Source organism: Catharus ustulatus, chromosome 3, assembly GCF_009819885.2.
Source record: "Catharus ustulatus isolate bCatUst1 chromosome 3, bCatUst1.pri.v2, whole genome shotgun sequence".
In the NCBI taxonomy this organism is placed as follows: Eukaryota; Metazoa; Chordata; class Aves; order Passeriformes; family Turdidae; genus Catharus; species Catharus ustulatus.
Window position 1 is genome coordinate 69,644,753 of NC_046223.1, and position 18,699 is coordinate 69,663,451.

Genomic DNA, 18,699 nt, shown 5'->3' on the forward strand with positions numbered 1-18,699 from the left:
TATTCATATTCATCCTCCTTGGAGTTTGGAGTTAACTTTTAGCCCAGTAATCCTGATGTCAGCTTTCTGAGTGTCAAGTGCTTTTGGCACTTTTCATCTTTGCACCAGACACCACTCTAGGGGGGAAAGGCCCTGTTTGTGACTGGTGGCTGCTGAGTGCTTGTGTGATTTCACCCCTGCTCAGGGTAATACCTAAGGGACAAAAGAATGAAGAGTTTAAAAATGCTGTAAAGCTTTCAGAGTGCTTAAATAGACTGAAGATTGCACTAAAAAAAGTAAGATAAAAAGTAAAATGTTAATCTGTAGAAAGAGCAAAAGATCTATTAAATTAATCAATAGGTCTTTTACAGTGGCAAATATGATTTAGTTAAAGAAAACAGAGAGAGCGCAAGAAGAATATAATGAGTTTTCCACTTCTCCTAAAAGCAAGGATGGAGAAGAGCAGTTATTGACTGACAGGGATGTTCTTCAGAGAGGAAAATCACATTTTGGAAGGTGGGTCTCCGAGCTGCACTGAAGCTACAGAATGTCTGTACTACAGTGTCCCTCAGGAGCATGGCCTGCAACTCACAGCAGAGAGAGGTCACCTGGTTAGTAACACCAGAACATAACACACCAAAGCCAGTTTCTGTCCATCGTCCTGTTTAGAAGGAAATATGAATAAGGAGATATACATTGATCCTACAGCATCTTTAACTGTGCTTTGGCAATGTGAAGAATAATGATAGGAAAATATAATGTACATTGTAGACAGGGGCATCTATCCAGGGTCCTGGGTAATGTGACCTCTCTGTTATTGTACATACCAGTGTAAGACGCTCTTTCCATTAGCTAAGTCCCAAAGGGTTTGATATAGGTTCTGCCCAAGATATAAATTTGATTTTTTTCAGTCTCAATGAAATGTAGATTTGTTTCTTTGGGGCTTCTTCACTAATATAATGTGTCTTTAACCAAAATCTTTGTGTTCTGATACTAATCCTGTCATTTTTATGGTTATTCCACATTAATGAATTATTGGCTCAAAATTGAGCCAATTGTTTTTCCAAGGGCTCACTCAGGGACAGGTATACCTACATTACTGTTGTATGTCATATGGTATTGACTTCCTCTGATCTGCGGTCATTATCATTTGGGATTCCTTTATTCATTCTTCATAATACAGAGTGTTTAGTTCGCATCACATTCTTTCCTTACTAATCTCTTTTTGAAATACAGTCATTATCTACCCAGAGTCCAGGAATTTAGAGACTTAGACTTTTGTAATAGTTTTCCCTTGTAGCATCAAAAATTTAACTCCAATATAATTAGTTATATAATTTTAACTTTACAAGAGTTTAAATGTCACAGTGTGAATCAAGGTGTTCCATAGAATGCCCTTCCTCCTAATTCTGAATGTGCATGGCCAATTGCAGGTAACTGCTGATCAACAACCATTCCCTGAAAGCTGGGTGAGAGAAAAGCCAGAAGCACTAAATTAAACTGTTAATATAACACACAGAAGAGATGAGGTTGATCAAATTCAACTGTATCATGCCCCATTTGGCTGGAGTGCTGATGTTATTGGTTCAAAACTTCACCAAATCTCTCAGCTCTTTAGCACCCATAAATGTTATGTTGGATCCTGATTCTCAAAGAGAGGGAACCAGGGAAAACTTAATCTGCCATTATGAAGAGAGGTGTTGATATCTTCTTTTCTCGGTGTGAAGCAGCCTTGGCTGAGCAGGAATTTAGGAAACCCATGGGGTTTGTATATGCTAGAGGTTCATTTTAACTTCATCTGGCCTTTTGGGAGAGAATAAATACATAGAGCATCTTTCTTTCCACATAGCTTCACAACAAGCTTCCAGAGGAACATAAGTTTGACAAACCTCACTGTAAGATTTTAATTAAAATAGATCTTCTATTTTAAAAGTCAATTTCACTTAAAAAAAAAAAAAAAGAAACCTCAGTTCCGCTTGAATCTCAGTCCCCCTAAAAAGCCAAGCATCAGTATGCTGTTGAATCTTGTGAAAAAAACATACACAACCCAACTGATTGATTTTAAAATGCAATCAATTAGAAATCACAGCTGAATTATTTGATTGGAACTTAATTTCGTCTGGAATGGGTTTGTGTCCTTGCCTGCTATTAATTAGCAGTAATAATGGTATTGTTCTTCTATGGGAATTTGAAACAGATCTGCCTTCCTATAAGGCAGATGGTTGGTACAGCTCAAAGCACTGAGTCACAGCAGAGGTCTCAGCTCCATTACTCCTGTTAGCTGGCAAGGGAAGGCTTTGGAAGAAGAAAATGGTTGTCCTGAACAACGGAAGAAGTAGTCAGTGGAACAAGTTTGTCTCTTCAAAATTGCAACCTGAGCGACATTTACCAGCAGGACAGGCTGCAGCATTCTCACAGCATTGCAGTTATCAAGGCTTAGATGCTGGGGCACTGCAGGGAAATGTGTAGGAATGCAGCAAGATAGTGGCTAGAGCCTGCTCTAGAATTCCAGGTGTTAAACTGGTGTCAAATATCTGATCCACATTTCTATCTAAAGCATTAAGCCAGACCTTCCTTGGCCAAAAGCAAACTCAATTGCATTATCTTCTGTTTGTTCAAGGGATAAGCCCAGCTGCTGTTCTTGTTGTGTAACATTTATATCTTTACAGAGGCTGCAATAACAGATACAGCATTTGCACAGGCTCCATGTGCCAGGGCTGGCCCCTTCAGTGACCTTGGAAGGAGCAGGATGCTCAGCCCCGTGCAGAGCCATCTCTCACTGACCAGTGACAACTGGAGGGATGGCTTAATTTTTCTTTCTTTTACATTTACACTGCAGACTAAATGCTAGTCATTTTTTAGTATTTCATTAATATTCAGTTTACAGACTTAATTTCAAAGCAAGTATTTGTTATTTTCATAGATGGACAAAAAATGTTAACATTCCTAGAGATAAAAGAGATTTTTTTTTTTCCTTTGTTTTCTTTTGTTTTTTGGGGTTTTTTGGTTTTTTGGGTTTTTTTTTTTTTGCCTGGTGCATCAAAGGGTACAAACACATTCATACATCTGGTTTCTCCAAAAGACCCTGCTAGAGCTGTGAGTATTTAGGATAAACAGTGTGAATGTGCAAGAAATGTTGGTATCTTTTTAGTCAACCCTGTTCCTCACACAGCAGTGTGAATAACGCCTGAAACTGGCACTGTCTAAATTGATGTAGAATGTCACCTTTTGGGGTAAGTTAGGCAGAGTGAGGCTTAGTGCCAGTTTTTACGTAGTACTACCCTAAGGGTTCATGCAGAAGTCCATGACCTGCAGATATAAATAGCAGAGGGAGCTCCTAGGGATCTCAAGGTGGGCAGGTGCAGGGAAAAACCCTCTCACTGGGTGCTACCAGTAGTATGGCTTGTCCCTGGTGGCCCAGGAGTGTGGGTGGATTGGATAAGAGCCTCACACCTTCTCCATAGGACTGGCTTCCTACCAACAAGAAACTGGGGAGAAGCAGAGAGCAGCAGGAAGCAGTCACCCCATAGAAGGGAATCAGCTGTATCACCTGTACTTGCCTAAGCACCTTGCTCCAGGAGTCACAGCAGGACCATGGGAATGGTTCTTCTGGGGTAGTTGGATAAACCTGCTGTTGCTGATACTATTTTGGCCTGTTTTCTGCAGGTAGGTTTAGCTGGTGATGGCACTGACAGACACAACTTCTACAAACACAAAGGGGAAGAACAAAATGGAAAACAGGGCTCTCTGCATAGATTAAACTTCAACTCCATGGTACCTTTTTTTGCCTACGACATACATGTATTTTATAAAACAGAATTTAGTGACTTCCTTACCTCTCCCAAAAGACAGTCTGTTAGTCAACTATTAAATAGACAGCATTAGGACCCTTAACTTGGCTTTATCTCATGGTGCACTCTCCAGAAGTCTGATTCTGTTGGTAATAAACACATGGACATGACATCATCGCACCTGCTTGGACTCTTAGTTGTGATCTGTATCACAGAACTACCAAATACATTAAATTTAATCAAACATAGAAAGTGCCTGCCATTGTAAAGAATGAGAACTGCTGAAGAAAGTAATATAGGGCATTAATATATTAGTGCACACAAACCCCACAAATATAGTTAGAAACAAATAAGGTGGTTAGTTAGCAGCAGAAAGGTTCATAGAGTCATAAAAGAAGCATTTTCAAAGACTGAGGGATTAAAGTGAACCTGCAGATAGGGCAGAAATTTGAAAGATATCAATTAATCCATAGCTGACATTAGCAAAGTAGCATAAAGGTAATATTGTTTCCTTATTCTAGGCTGTGATCTTGTATTTGCAGAAAATGGGGCCTGTTGCAGAGATGTCAGGAGGCAGATTGTTTGCCTGAGTGGCTGTCAGCGCAGAGTTGTGGCACTGCCATCCATGCTCTATCGTGACAGGGGCCCCAGGTGGCGATGTGCCACTGCCTGGAGCACAGGCAGCTCCATCACAGTGTCTCACAGCCAGCTGTTCAGTATGGTTACCACCTCACAGACTGGGACTATTGACCAGATATCACCAAGTCTTCTTTGATAAGATGAGCCACAGCTGGACAGAAATGACCACAAGCCCACTCCCACTGGAACATTCTCCTTTTTTTGCAAAAGGGTTTCAGTCAAGAAGCCCTGAGGAGGAGCAGGAAAGGGACACACTGCAGTGGTGCTTTCCAGCAGAGGTAAAATTATTTTGGACTGGTATAACTGAGTCCGCTCTTGCATCAAGCAGTGAGGATAAAGTTTTCCACCAGGCTAAGCTATGATCTGGCTCCAGTGTGTTATCACATTCTTTTATGTGTAAAGCTAGCTCTATAAATTGTTAAATGGAAATCTTCCTGGTAGCCTGCTACTTGGTAATTATATCAGGAGAGCAGGGTGAGAGATGGCAGGAAAAAATATAAGTGTGTTATGGGAATAACAAAGGAGGAAGTCAATCATAACAAACATTTGCTTAAGAATATATTGTACATTTGGGTGTGGAAAAGGACTAGTCTCTGTTTTACACGTGGCAAGGGGAAGTAATAGAGAAGGTGTTCCATTCAGATGTTATTGCTACTGGAAAGTTATGAGACGACCTCAGAAATTAACTTCAAGGTAAAAGACTTAAAATATATAAAAGACGATCTTTCTCTGAATTTAGCCAGCAAAGCACATAATTCACTAAGCTCTAATGGTGAATTTATGATGTTGAAGAAATTATTTCCTATTCTTTCTTCCATGAGAGAGAGACAGAGACATAGAGACAAAGACAGACATAGATGAGAATATAAATATTTCTTAAATTAACTTTATTTACATCTTCTTGTGAAATGGCAGGATGGAAACAGTAATTAGGATTCAAGGTCAAAATGAAATTCTGTACACATCTCAGTCCTTCTCACACCATTTTGCAGGTTGGGAACTGAATAGAGGAAGAACAAACTGATTTCTTTCAAGTTTAGTCATTGCATATGCAAAATGAATATCATTCTGCAGATTTGGTGCCAGAGGACAACACAATCTAACAAAATAATGGTAGTCCAGATAAATAATTTATGCACCATATCAAAACCTGAATGAGATAAAGACATAGAGAACACATTTGAAAATTTGAAAATTGCTCATAGCTTTTCCTCCAGTGTTTCCCAGGAGAATGAGCATGGAGAAGTAATAAACTCTGTGACTGTATAATTCATAAACTTTCCATCATTTTTTGATTTTCAGTGCTTACAGTTTATAGCTAACAAAGGAACAGAGTGGAAAAATCCTGGTGAGAGTTGAGAGGAGAACATAAACCAGCTGATTCCTCCACTTAGTCTATTCATAAAGGGCATCTGTTCTCATCCCAAACTGCACATATATTTGCCATTAAACTTAGTACATTGAGAACAGAAAAAAAAAAGGCTTCTACTCATATCCTTATGTCTACTTTATATTGATATTTTTATGACCGCTATTGCAATGTGAGATTATGACACAAAAAGCCATTTCCAGGTGATTTGTATTAAATTATTCTGTTGTGGCTGTTGGTTAATGTTCAGACTAGATTTCTTAGGGATTCATTCAATGGCAGCAGACAAAACTCAGAGCAAACTAGTAAATTCTGTCAGAAGGCAGTGGGTGTTTCTGGATGAATTACATAGAATGAAACCTCCTCCATCCACAGCCACATTGGAAAGATGTTTCTAAGTTAAAGAAATCTAAAAATTGCATTCAGATAAGATTTGCCTTGAAATTATTTTAATGGTCACAGGCATGTGAAGTTGCATTCTGAAGAGACATGGTAGGCAAAAGAGTTGTTTTTAACTCTGCATGTCATCAATTTGTAACATATTTTCTGGCACAGCACAATTCGCTTATACAACCAATATTTTTTCTGTAAGATTCCTTGGAGTTCTAATCTTTTAATGAAAAACAGAGGACAGTTTCCTGTGGCTTCCTGAGGAAAACCTTCTGTCTCCTAGTCCAAGTACACAAGAAGAGTCCAGCACACTTCCCAGCTGCATGACAAGCTTCAGGCTGCTGGGAGGTTGAGAGGGCCCCCAGCTCCTGCTGCCATGTCAGAGCAAGCAGTGCCTGGCCTGAGCCATACAGTAGAAGCCAGCAGAACACCCGAGCAGGAATTTCCACGTGGCTTCCCACCATTGCCAAACACATAAAGAAACCACACAGCGTTCTCAGGGCACCTCTGCAGATCTGTTGTCATGGGTGGGTAAATAAGAAAGAAGGTCACTGCTATTGGCAAGCTACAGAAGGGACTGAGGGTAGCTGACCTTTGGTGATCCCCTGTGCTCTGAGCCCGACAAAAGGGATCCATTCTCCCAGCTCCTCCCAGCCTCTGAGAGCCTGTTGAGTGTTATGTGAATATTGTTTACTTCATTAATTTCCTCCTGCCATCAATTGATGAATAAATTATTCATCAGTAAATTTATAAATTATTCTACCAGTTCTATTGATGATTGAATAATATTGACCAAATAAATTATTCAATCTTCTTTTCCCCCACCAAATGACAAATAAATTATTTGTGAGTATTGTTTTCTTTATTATTAGATCAACTCTTCCATCTGTTGAGACATTTATAAGATGTCACTCACTCTGATAGCTATACAATTTGTAAGCAGGACCCTTTAGGAACTATGTTTTCATGCACAAACAGAACTCGTTTATTGTATACTTACATGGCAGTTGCTTTAAATATAAGGCCCTTTAGAGTATGTTTCACAGCCAAGTAAACAAAATGCTGAGAGATTCTGGGGTTAATTTTCCCCCAATCAAGATTGTTTTTAATTGTGCAGCTTATTTTACAGTTTTCCATATTTGGACTTAATAGTCAGGGTTGATGCTGCATCCCTTGATCCTGAAAGGTATCAGGTTGTAGGCTCTGTAAATGAGCATCAAGAGCAAAGCCAAACCAGAGATACCTTGACTAATTAACATTACAAATGTGAACTGCCTAGGCCAGTTACTTCAAGTTCCTGGATAAATTACATGAGTTTTCCATCTAGTTAGATTCATGCCTTCTGTCTCTTTCACTGATTCACCAGTAACTATGTGGCAAAAAAGTGACAACCTTTTCTAGTGGCAGCATTTTTAGCATATTTTACCATGCAGGCAAAATATGTCTACATCCAAAAATATGGACAGTCCAGGTGGTTATGATGGGTCAAGGAAAAAAATAAAATTAATTTTTAAAAATACATCTCTAGGAAAATGATACTAACTCACAAGCACCCACAAAGAAAGGATTGGATCTTCTCTATTCCATGAAGCCCAAGTTAGATTAAGTTCACAAAGATAATCAAGCTGCATTAGCGTGAAATCAGTATAAGGATCATGAACAGTTGCACTGAAAAGTATTTTCTAAGAAGCTGCTCAGAAGGAGACAGTGAGAGAAGGTATCTCATGCCAGCAGAGGAGCAACCCTTCAATAATTTTCCAGGTGTGAGTGGCAGTGAAGAACAGAAGCACAAACCTCTGCTGGCATTTGCTTGGCTCTGAGACCTACCAGTAAAGTAAGTGCAAAGATGTTTCAGTTGACTTTTTATGTTCTTTTTTTCTAGAATTTAAAACCATGAAGGAGGCGTATTTGCCAAACTGAGTAGATGTAAGAGATGAACAGAGACCCAAGCCACAGCTCAGGCTGCCCAAGGGGAGGAAGATGAATGGATGGGCTGTGCCAGAACAAGAGTACTGTGTAGTGACCAGAGAACTCATTTATGGGGAGCTCTCCAGCACTGGGCAGCTGTGTCACACCATAACACAGTAACAGCTTGTCCTCTTGTTTCTCCTTTCTTTTCCACCCAAATGGGGACTGTGATCTATCAGTCGGGTCAATACAGCACTGTAATGTTGGCCCTTAGAACATGTGCGCAGCAGAAAATCCCAGCTCTTTCATTTTCAGAGAGAGCTGTTAATAGGTCTGCCTCTTTCACTGAGGCACACTAACAAGTTCTTGTCTAAACTGTCACTAGTGTTTTCACTTAGATTTCCACATTAAAATTGGCAACACTTCTAAGGGAAGTGTTGTGGTCAGGACTTACAGGGGAAGCACTGAGATTTTGCATTCTGAAAAGTAACGATCTCTGGGGTCAAGTTTTTAAATTCTATTTCTCCTGTTCTCCCAGCAGAAGCCCCATGGGATCTCCCGACACAGAAATATACAGAAAGGTATGACAGAGAAGATGGGAAGGTGGTAAGAGTGTGCCTAGTCAGAAATGGTGTATTCAGAGAACTGAAGTGGAAGAATGCCCTTCACAGCACAGTTCAGAATGGATATGAATGAAGCACCACTACGTTGTTCAAGGGCAGAGGAAAGGCCACTGCAGTGGTCTTGAGATAAAACGGTGAAGGGAGCACACAGGAAAAACTTAGGCTTATATACATGTGTAACAGACTGAATCTTTGGGACAATTATGATACAGAAGCTATGAAATTTAGCCTGCATACGAGATTACAGAGAGCAGCCTGAGCTGATCATGTTTCAGATAAAGGGTCTGAGTAAAGGACAGAGACGCACTGATCAGAACAAGTAGGTGCTCTGTGTTAGACAGTGTGATGTCTATTCATCAGCAATGGGGTAGCTCAGAATTTGAGTTTGGATAAGAGAAAAGAGATAACTAAGTGTACTATGCACTGATATGAACTACACAGAAGCACTGAGGGTGCTCTTACACAATGGTATTTTTTCTCAATGGGGGTAAAAACCAGAAGCAAAAATCTACAGAGATGGGTTTACTGTAATTGCAGTGTGCTTTCAGAATATATTTGCAGCGCAGTTACATTTTTGCTGTTAGTTATCCCATCATCACTTTTGACTCCTAGTAATGTCCTGAATTTAGTTCAGTTTTGCTGCTTTTCTGAAGGGAAGTCACCAGAAAACAGAGCTGCAAGAAGTTGAAGAAGGCCATATAAATTTTGCCTAATATCTAAGAGAAATTTAATATAAATTATTTGCCAGCTTCAATTAATTAAGGAATGTTCAAACAGTTTTCCCTATGTCTTATTTCAGATGTGATATTATTTGGGAAAGGGTAATTTTTCCAAGAAAAAAAAAAAAAAAACAATAATCTGTGTAGTCTGTGGACATGATTCTACGTAGTGGAAAAGAACATTTGAGAATTACTAGTATGGGACAAAAGGTAACTTTATTTCACACTAAATCGTATTAAGCAATACCTCTCTGCCTTATTATCCTGCTCAATTCAGTGAAACTGTTCATGATAAAGACTGCACCCTAAATGAAGGACAAAATAAGAAAGTTTTGGATATCTACCAGTTTACTTTTTTCTCAGAAGACTCATAATCTTCTCTAAGTCTTTCCCATATCTGAAAACAAACTGCTTATTCCTAACGTGATGCTACTCCTGGTCTTCCTTTATGATTCCTCTTTTGACTTTGTAGTCATTGCTGCCCTCTTCCATGTCACTGAATTTTTTCCTCAACTTCCGTTTTCCTGTATTATTGTTATTTTTGGTTGCAGTTGTTTTAGTGCCAGCTTGAAGAAACAAGGCTGGTATTGTCTTTTAAAGACTGTGAAATTAGTATAGATTATAATCTCTCTATAACCATAACTGCATTTCCACAGGTTTTCTATCTTAGTGCCATCAGCTCCACCATTCCTGAGAAATGGAGCAGACAAGGAAGGTGACCATTTCAGGAAGATGATCATTTCAGAAGAAAAGGAGGGAAGTAGCTGGGGAAGTACCATTAACCCATAGAAAAGGGCCAACCCTATCAGATTAATCTCATACTCTATGAAGAGCAGCGTAGGGTAATATACTCAGGATGCTGGCAAGGAGACAGGCATCTGTATTTTGGACTAATGAAATCCTATTAAGATCTATGTGCTTGGAAATGTTCCTGGAGCACTGCAGCTAAGCGTGGATCATGGCAACCCAGTCATCATTCAGCAGAATGCCTGCCTCGAGGGCTCAGATGCAATAAGGCAGTTTTCCTAAGCAGATGTGCCTGAGACCTCAAGGGCATCAAAGCGCCTGAGATTCCTAACTACTCTGACAATCTGGCAGCGGATCTGTTGGCACAGGGCATCACAAAGTCAATAGCAAGCTTTTGAGTTGTTTCTCTCTTCCCAACACCATATTGCTTAATGTCTTTCAGTGAGATTGGAAAAAAAAAAAAACACCAAAGGAAAAAAAGGAAGGGTCAAGCTGAGAATGGAATGTGATAAAGAACTGGTTATGGTCTTCTGTACTGTTGTCACTTGGGGGACAGCAGCTTCCTAGAGATAGTACAATTATGGGTAGGTGAGTTTTCAGTGCGTCTGGAGTGAAATCTCCTGTGGGTAGTGGGCTAAATAAATGGTCATTATCATCCTATAGACTCAAGAGAATACAGATATCTGGCTATACCACCCAAGCCAGCCTCGATGGGGGATTATGAGTCACAAATATTCTTTCAGCACTGATAGTGTGCTAAATTCTGAGAAATGAACATACGCTTTCTTATCTAGTATCCACATACAGATGCTGATTTTGTGGGTGGTCTCAGAGTCTATTAGCTTTTTTGGAGAAAGGCTTTTACCACTTCCTTAAACAAAGAACTGGCTTCAAGGGCAGCTTAAAGAGTCCTAAATCTCAAAACTTTGCAATAGCAGACAAAAAAATGGGTATTTTTAGGTTATTGTCACATCCGTGGCATAATGCTATAGGAAATCTTTATGTTGGAGTTTATCTGCATTATTTATTGTTTTCCACCAGATTTGCTGACATTTTCATCTCCACTATTTCAGTCAATATGAGTCATGAGAAGAAAAGGAGAGGTCTAGTACACAGGGACACTTGCATGAATCTGTGAACTTCTTCCGTGTTGTATTTCCTTCTTTTCTTCCTTTGAAACCCAAATTGAGCAAGTGTGCATTAATCTTATTTCATCCTATCTCAGTCTTATGCTATAGAGAAAAAATGAAAACTGAATTACTCATGAGAATTAAATTTCTTGTTTATATTGAAATATGAACCATCAAGAAAAAAAATTTATAAAAAATCCAAGCTCCTTTTCTGCCTGGTCAGTACTTTATCATTCCCTAAAAAATATGGTATTTTCAAATCTTTCAGCTCCCATTATCCATTTCATTTTACTGTGTCAGAAAAAGGAAGAATTTTGTCTCTTCTTAGACCATTCAATGCTATTAGGAAAGAAAAATCCTCTTTCTAATGAAAAATCATGTTCTGCTTCATCATGAGCATTCTAGTTCTTTAATACTGTTCACGTGGTGGAATAGTTCTGCCGCAATTAAGGAAACTAGCGAAGCGCAGGCTACTGAGGGAAAAGTGAAGCAGCACTGTATCTTTTCCTTGCCACTAGCCCAGACCTTCCTCAATAGTGAGGCAGAAAAAGGGAGTGGGGAGGGCTTGGAGGAGAAGCAGGAGCGGTAACATGACTGGCTGTTCCAGGCAGACCATGACTAAGATCATGAGCTGATGAGAATGGACATAATTTGAGGCATAAATTCCCTCCTTTCCCAAGCACTGTGTTTATACTCCAGAAAAAGTGCTTTATTTGTATGAATTTTAGTGACAGTGAAAAATGGAAGAAACTGCAGTTAACATTCAAGAGACATAGTGTAAACATGCCCAGTGATAAGTTCCCTGACTGGTTTCCTATCACTGCGTTTAAATCCCATACAAACTCAAAGATCTTTCTGCAGTGTATGACAACAAGTATTTGTTGGTCAACAGATGACCCCTGCTGGTGTGAAAAATAAAAAATGAAACACACCAAACAATAAATTCTAATAAGAATTGCCTCCTATTTATTATTTTTCCAGCCTCCTTTGTGCATATTTGCCTTTGGTTTGTATGTAATTTTGATTAACCACATAACTCTGCCAGGATTGTATCTCTTCAGCCTGTTTGCCAAAAGAAAAGATGTTGTTGTTGTTTCTTATACTTCCATTCATAACCAACCACATGCTATTCATTTATCTATAGCATCTCTTCTCTACTCCATGCGTCCAAAAATTTCCCTTTGATTATTTGCAAACAAATTCCTCCTGGTGAACTTCTTGGTTCATTGTCTGTTTATTGGAATAAGTAATTATAGCAGCAGATTCTCTTTTCTGTGGTTCTGCACAATTCAGATTTTTATCAGTAATGCCATCATTACTACTATGCTTCTTTTCCTGTTTTCTCCTGCTCATTTGGCTTTGACATAACTTGAACCAAAAACTAACTTTTACAACAGTTCACAAACAATTTACTTTATTTGTCTGGCATACCCACTCTCTTCCTTTATCCATGATCCCTTCATCTTGTCAGGAACAGTCCGTCTATTTTTCAGTTGGTATTATTATCAGAGTTCTACAGAGTTGCACTGTCTTCTCTTGGCAATTCACTCAGTAATCCTAATCCTCTCATCAGCAAAATGGGAATGTAGGGAAAGGAGTTAAACGAGGTATTCACTTCAATGCACTGGTAAGGTTACCTTCTCATGTTTCTTTATTGAACTGTACCATGTCAGTTTAGATCAGATGCACCTATGAAATCACAAAACACGTTTTACTTTCAATTTAGATATAATTTACAAATCACGTTTTAAAATATATGTGACGTTGCACACATTTCTAGAAATCATGCATTCAGTAATTTGTGCTGCTCTTTTTGCATTATGACTCTCTCTCAGATAGCTAGGGAAAACCTTTCTAGTATGCATATTTAACTAAATTGTCCAAGACAGGTATTTCTTATGTAAGCTCACTGGAGCTGTATGCTGTCATCTCTTTGGGTAGGAGGTTCCACATTCTGCATACAGCTACTGGGAAAGTTTTGCCTGCAGCTTTCTTCCAACCCTCCTCCCACTGGTCAGCAGCTTTTGTGACAGTTCAGATCCAGCCTCTAAAAGAGAGCAAATTTTTTTAAAAACACCCTTATTTGCCTCAAATAACTGCTAAAAATCTTGTCACTTTGGATTACATTTTATCTTGCCTTCTAGCTTCTTGTAAAGTTTAAAAGTATGTGTTCCTTACAGAAAACTTTGTGCACCTGATAATATGTCCCAGAATTTTAATTTCTTCCTTTTCATTTTTTCTTTCCATTTCATTTAAGTGTTGCCATGTTAGTCTCCAGCAACATTTTAGCCTTAGGAATCTTCACCTTAATCACATTCTGGTTGTATTAACTCTGTGTCTTAAAGAGAAATGTTTTTTCAATTGTCTCCTCTGGCACACACAGTTGTCTCAGTACATCCATTTCAAGGTGTAGCCTTTTCTGGAGTCAAAAAAAAATTTTTCTATGTTTTTTTTCAGGAAAAAATTAGCATCTAGGAAAAGTTTTATTGAGACCTCCTCTCTGGAATAAAACTCTTTCCATGGCCTTTAAATTAGATGCTAAAAGTGAAAAATAAATGAAACAAACAAATAAATCATTTGATCTTTACATTTCTAGTGTGTGTTTAATACTTGTCATTCCATGGAAAAGTTTTCTGTACTTAGGTACATACAAACATAAAACTGGAACTGGTTTGGGTTTGGGCATTTTTTGGTTGCTTGATTTGCTTTGTGTTTGTTTTGGGGTTTGGTTGGTAGGTTTTTTTGTATTGACTCTTATTTCAAACATTAATATTGAGGTCATGAGGCCTTGTGGAATCTATTTCAGGAAACAGCTAGACATTAATTTGATTTTGTTGTGGCCTGATGACCTCCAGTCTCACTAAGGCTTGCAGGCAGGACTGAAGTGGGGCCCAAGAGACTGTATAAAGGAGAACTCATGGAGAGCACTTTAATGTATAGAGAGTTCTATATGCACATGTTTTCTGAGAGACAAAGTCCAGAAGCAATTGTTGCAGCACTGAAGGGAAACTTTCATTTAGAGGGAGCGGCACTGAAAGATTTAAAACTGGTACCAATGAAAATTCATCCTCTTCTTCATGTCCTTCTCATTCATCTTTTTGAAATTAGATAGTTAAAAGAGTAATTAGCAGTAACATATTGGCACAGAGGTGTAGCATCTGTACATTTTCCTTAATAGCTCAGCTTTGGCTACATATTTTCTGGCTTGCTCAATGCATAGGATTCCTCATTTATACATGATTTTTCTGGGGGAAAAAAGTATATTACAAAAAGATGAAAGTTTGCCATGTATTTAAAGCACTAGAAAGGGATTCAGACTGAATCTCACTGGTGCTACAGGTTTTCTCTGTGACCTTGAGCAAATCACTTAATCTCTCTGTACCTCTGCTCCTCATTTATATTTTAAAGGATGGTAATACTTCTTCTGTCTCTGTATTTACATTGCAAACTCCTTTTACTCTATGTTTTACATTATTCTTGTTGCAATAAAGATCTTATCTAAGAATTCTTATTATAGAATTACTTTCATCTACGTAAAAAGCAATATATTCTGTATGATTAGTTATTCTGCATGATAGGTTATCCTGGGCTGTGACCTGCCTGTATAAGGAGTTATTATTATTGCACCAGAAGTGTTTTAAAGACCAGGTCAGACTCAGACCTTCAGCATTGCATAGCTCTTTTATCAAGATATGGTGGGCTGAAATTAGAAAGCTTTCTCAATAGCATTAAAATGAACGTGCTTCAGAATGGCTGTTCAACCACACTTGAAGAAAACGAGTTTGGAATTACCTGCCTCTGCACCTTCAAACACAGCCAGCACTGGGGCAGGCAGGCTATGTGAGTGCTACTTCCTGGGAATGGTTTCCAGCTTCTATTTCCTTCCTGGCTGTATCCTGGATTTTTAAGAGAGCTTTCTGGGCCAAATATTTAACAGCATGGGCAGGACAAAGAAATGTTTTCAGGCTGTGTTTAGCAGTGGCCAGTCAAATCTTGTACTCTCACCAAAAATTCTGCCTCTGTATATAGCTTCGTGCTTATAATAACCTATCCCAGTCTTGCTTTATGTGAGTCCTGAGGCTGGAAAAGAAGAAAACGTTCTGCAAAAGAAGCTTTGCTGTAGTAAACTTAAGAAACATGACATCAAAAATTGTTCAAAATAAGTCCAGCCAAAATTTGGGGAAAAAAGTTTCCCTTCATACTACTCCATAATACAGTAGACATTCCCTGACAGAAGGAGTGAGACTTTGGATCAGTATTTCAGGTGATTACAGTTTATATTTATGATTTTTTTATCAAGAAGATCAATTTGATGAAAGAATTCTTTTAGGTAGGTAGGTAGATGATACGGCTTCACCCCACCCAAGACAGTGAAAAATTGGAACTTAATTCTCCTGCATATCTACAAGAAAGCTCAGAACTGGTACAGAATGAAGAACCATGTCATCTTTGACTGTGCTCTGAAAGGAGGAGCTGATCTTTCACCTCAGTTCATGAAAGAATGTATTAGGAATCCAGGTCTGAGTGTCCTAAAGAGATCTGCAGTCCAGAACACAAATGTAATGTTTGAAGAGAAGTCAAACTAAAGACAGTTTTATTCAGCACTTTTTTCTATCTTGGCTAGGAACCTCCTGGTTAAATCCTCTTGGCATAAAGTCATGTATTTTTATTCCTGACTGACTCATAACTACAGTATTTGAAGCAATGCTCAACTATGGGATTCAGATGCACATCAGGAAAAGAAATTTAAATATATGCTTTGGTATTGCTAAAAACTGGGGACGTTGCATGCTTGTTTCAAGAGTGACAGTTTGTGTCCCATCATGTCTTGAGGTGGCAGTCGAGGCTGGTGTCATGCACGGGAGGAGCTTAAGTTGTTCTCCACAGAACAGATCAGACTGATGCCCAGCACAGACACAGATGATAAAATACACTGATGCTGAAAAATCATTATTGTGCCCACCCCAGCTACTTACTTCTCAGGTCTACCATAATTGACTTGCTGGCATGGACCTGGACTGTTTTTTTAGATTTCTTTCCAGCATACAGACTAATAATCATAGAGACAGAGTAAACATGCCTTCATAAACTGCACACAGGACCTGCAAGCCTAACTCCTGGTTACTGCAGCCTTACTTGACATCAGGGCATTTAAATCTCTTTTGAAATCTAACTCTGTCTGGTTCTGAAAGGCTTAAAATCTAAACACATTTAGCTAACAGGATATCCTATAACAATATGAGCTTCTGCAGTCAAGACCTACATTGTGGCTATCCAACAGCCCTAGTAATGGTGGATGGAGCTGAACAGTCACTTCCAGAATTATCATCCCACTCCAGATACATCCCACTCCATGTGGGACTTGAAAACAGTAGGAAGAAAAAAAAATTTAACTACTTATTTTAGATTTTGCAAGAATGGCTTAATCAGCTGCAACACCTGATTAAACATTATCCTTTCTATTGCTTTCTGATGAGAGTTTTATGTGTTCTTGTCTCTGCAGACTGAAGAAGTCCTGAAGATTGATGGAGGGCCATGCTATTCAAACAGCAGGCGTTGCTGAGACAGAAGCTCTTTGTGCTAGGCAGCCTTGCTATTGGAAGTCTCCTATATCTAGTTGCCAGAGTTGGGAGTTTGGATAGGTAAGTCATTAAGTAGCTGCTCTCTTATTTAGAATGGGCTAAGATTGTCTGAGTTTTTTGCTTCAAGGGTCTGATTTCTTTAATTCTTTGGGTTTTAGTTTGCTTTTTTTTTTTTTCATTTAGAGTCTACTTGTATAGGAAGATAGAAAAGACTGGCCATTTTAATAGTGTTTTTCATTATTTATTCCTACCCTTTAGAGAAGAGAGTAGGAAAAATAGTTACAGTCATCCCTGTCAAAGTTTTTCTGTCTGTCCATTTGTATTCTGAGCATACTGACACTTGTTTTCAGAGAAGAAATAAACCAGCATCCAGTAAAAATGTCATTACAGTAGCTCATTTCGCCTGTGTACATCTGTGTGTTGACCTCTAGTTTCAGCAAAACAGTTATGATGCATTTATACATCTCCTTTTCTAAATTTGTGACCAAGCAATTAATGTGCTACAGTGGTAGTTAAAATTAAGTATGAGCCTGCAGAGCAGCTCGTCAAGTTTTGAATACTATTTCATTTGAAAGATTGCTTCAGGGTTTGAGAATTTTAACTATGTTAATTAGCTGGTATTTTCTGTAGCTGAATGTGCTAAATAAGTGGGTTTTCTCTGCAAATGATTTCCTGGAGAGTAGTAGAAAACATAGCAGAGAAAATCAAAGAGTGTTTGGCACTTCTGACCAGGCTGAGTTTTGACTGGTTTCCAACAGTGGAGCAGTAGTGCTACCTGCACTGACACTGCTGTCCCTGTCAGCTTTGAAATGGTCTGGGATTGCTGTGGGAGGTGCAACACAAAGGCACAACACATCTGGGAGGAAAAAAAAAATAAAAAAAAAAAAAAAAAAAAAAAAAGCTGTTTCAATAGAATTAATGAAAAAAATTACAAGATTCCCAGAAGCTGATAGACAGTTTGCAAGTGTTAAAGCTGTATTCTAATCCTTCTTTTAAATGATGCAACATATCAGTTGGTTTCAAAATTGCTACACAATGCTGCATGACTATGCAGCACTTGGAAAATTAGAACAGAGCTACCTACTGTCCATTGCTAGGTAACAATGCACTCCATTGGTGGTCACTGGGTGCCTTCTTCTACTCCTCAAATCCACTCCAGAAGAAGGAGACCTTGTACTGATCTAGGAACAAGTGCATTGCACATTAAGCCCTGGAACTTATATCTTCTTTCCCCTGGTGGTCAAACCATCTCTGATACTTCAGAAGTAGAAACTTCACTGAGACTAATGTGATTCTGCAAATGGAGACAGAAATTCTTACTGGTCCCTGCAAAACTATATTTTATTCTCAGAGGCATGAAATCTAATTAACCTTCTCCTATTATCTATGGTCGCACATCTACAGAATTTACTGATAGCTATAAAATTATCTCGCCACAGTATTTGACTCACTGACCTCCTGCAGCAATGAATTCTGCTGGTTTCATACATAGTGTTGCCAATGGCAGTAAAACTCAGTTTTGTTCTTTTGCTTTACCCAGTGTGCAGAATACCATACTGCTAAAAAGCAGTCCTGTGTATGGACTTGTTATGAAATAGAAAGAAGTACTAGAAAGGACAAGACAGAGATGAATTAGCTAGAAATATTCTTCTGCCTCATCGTTGTTGAATTTCTCAGTAAAAGGATGCCGAGTGGCTTACACAGACTCTGGAATAACTAATTGTTCAGGAAGAAATCCAGATTCATTTATGCTTAATTTATGCTGATTTAATTTGAACAGGAGAGCTGGAGATGGCTCATGTTTAATAGCCTCAGATTAGGC

General features: G+C 38.7%; 1 protein-coding gene across 2 annotated transcripts in view; it reads left to right on the forward strand.

Annotated features, from left to right (window-relative positions):
• HS3ST5 (heparan sulfate-glucosamine 3-sulfotransferase 5) overlaps positions 1-18,699 on the forward strand; it is a 191,491-nt gene that overhangs the window by 167,420 nt on the left and 5,372 nt on the right. For both annotated transcript variants that reach the window (XM_033056010.1, XM_033056011.2), the window contains exon 3: positions 16,799-16,937. In XM_033056010.1, the coding sequence (XP_032911901.1) occupies positions 16,831-16,937 (107 nt within the window). In that variant the 5' untranslated portion in view covers positions 16,799-16,830. The remainder of the gene's footprint in view (positions 1-16,798; positions 16,938-18,699) is intronic.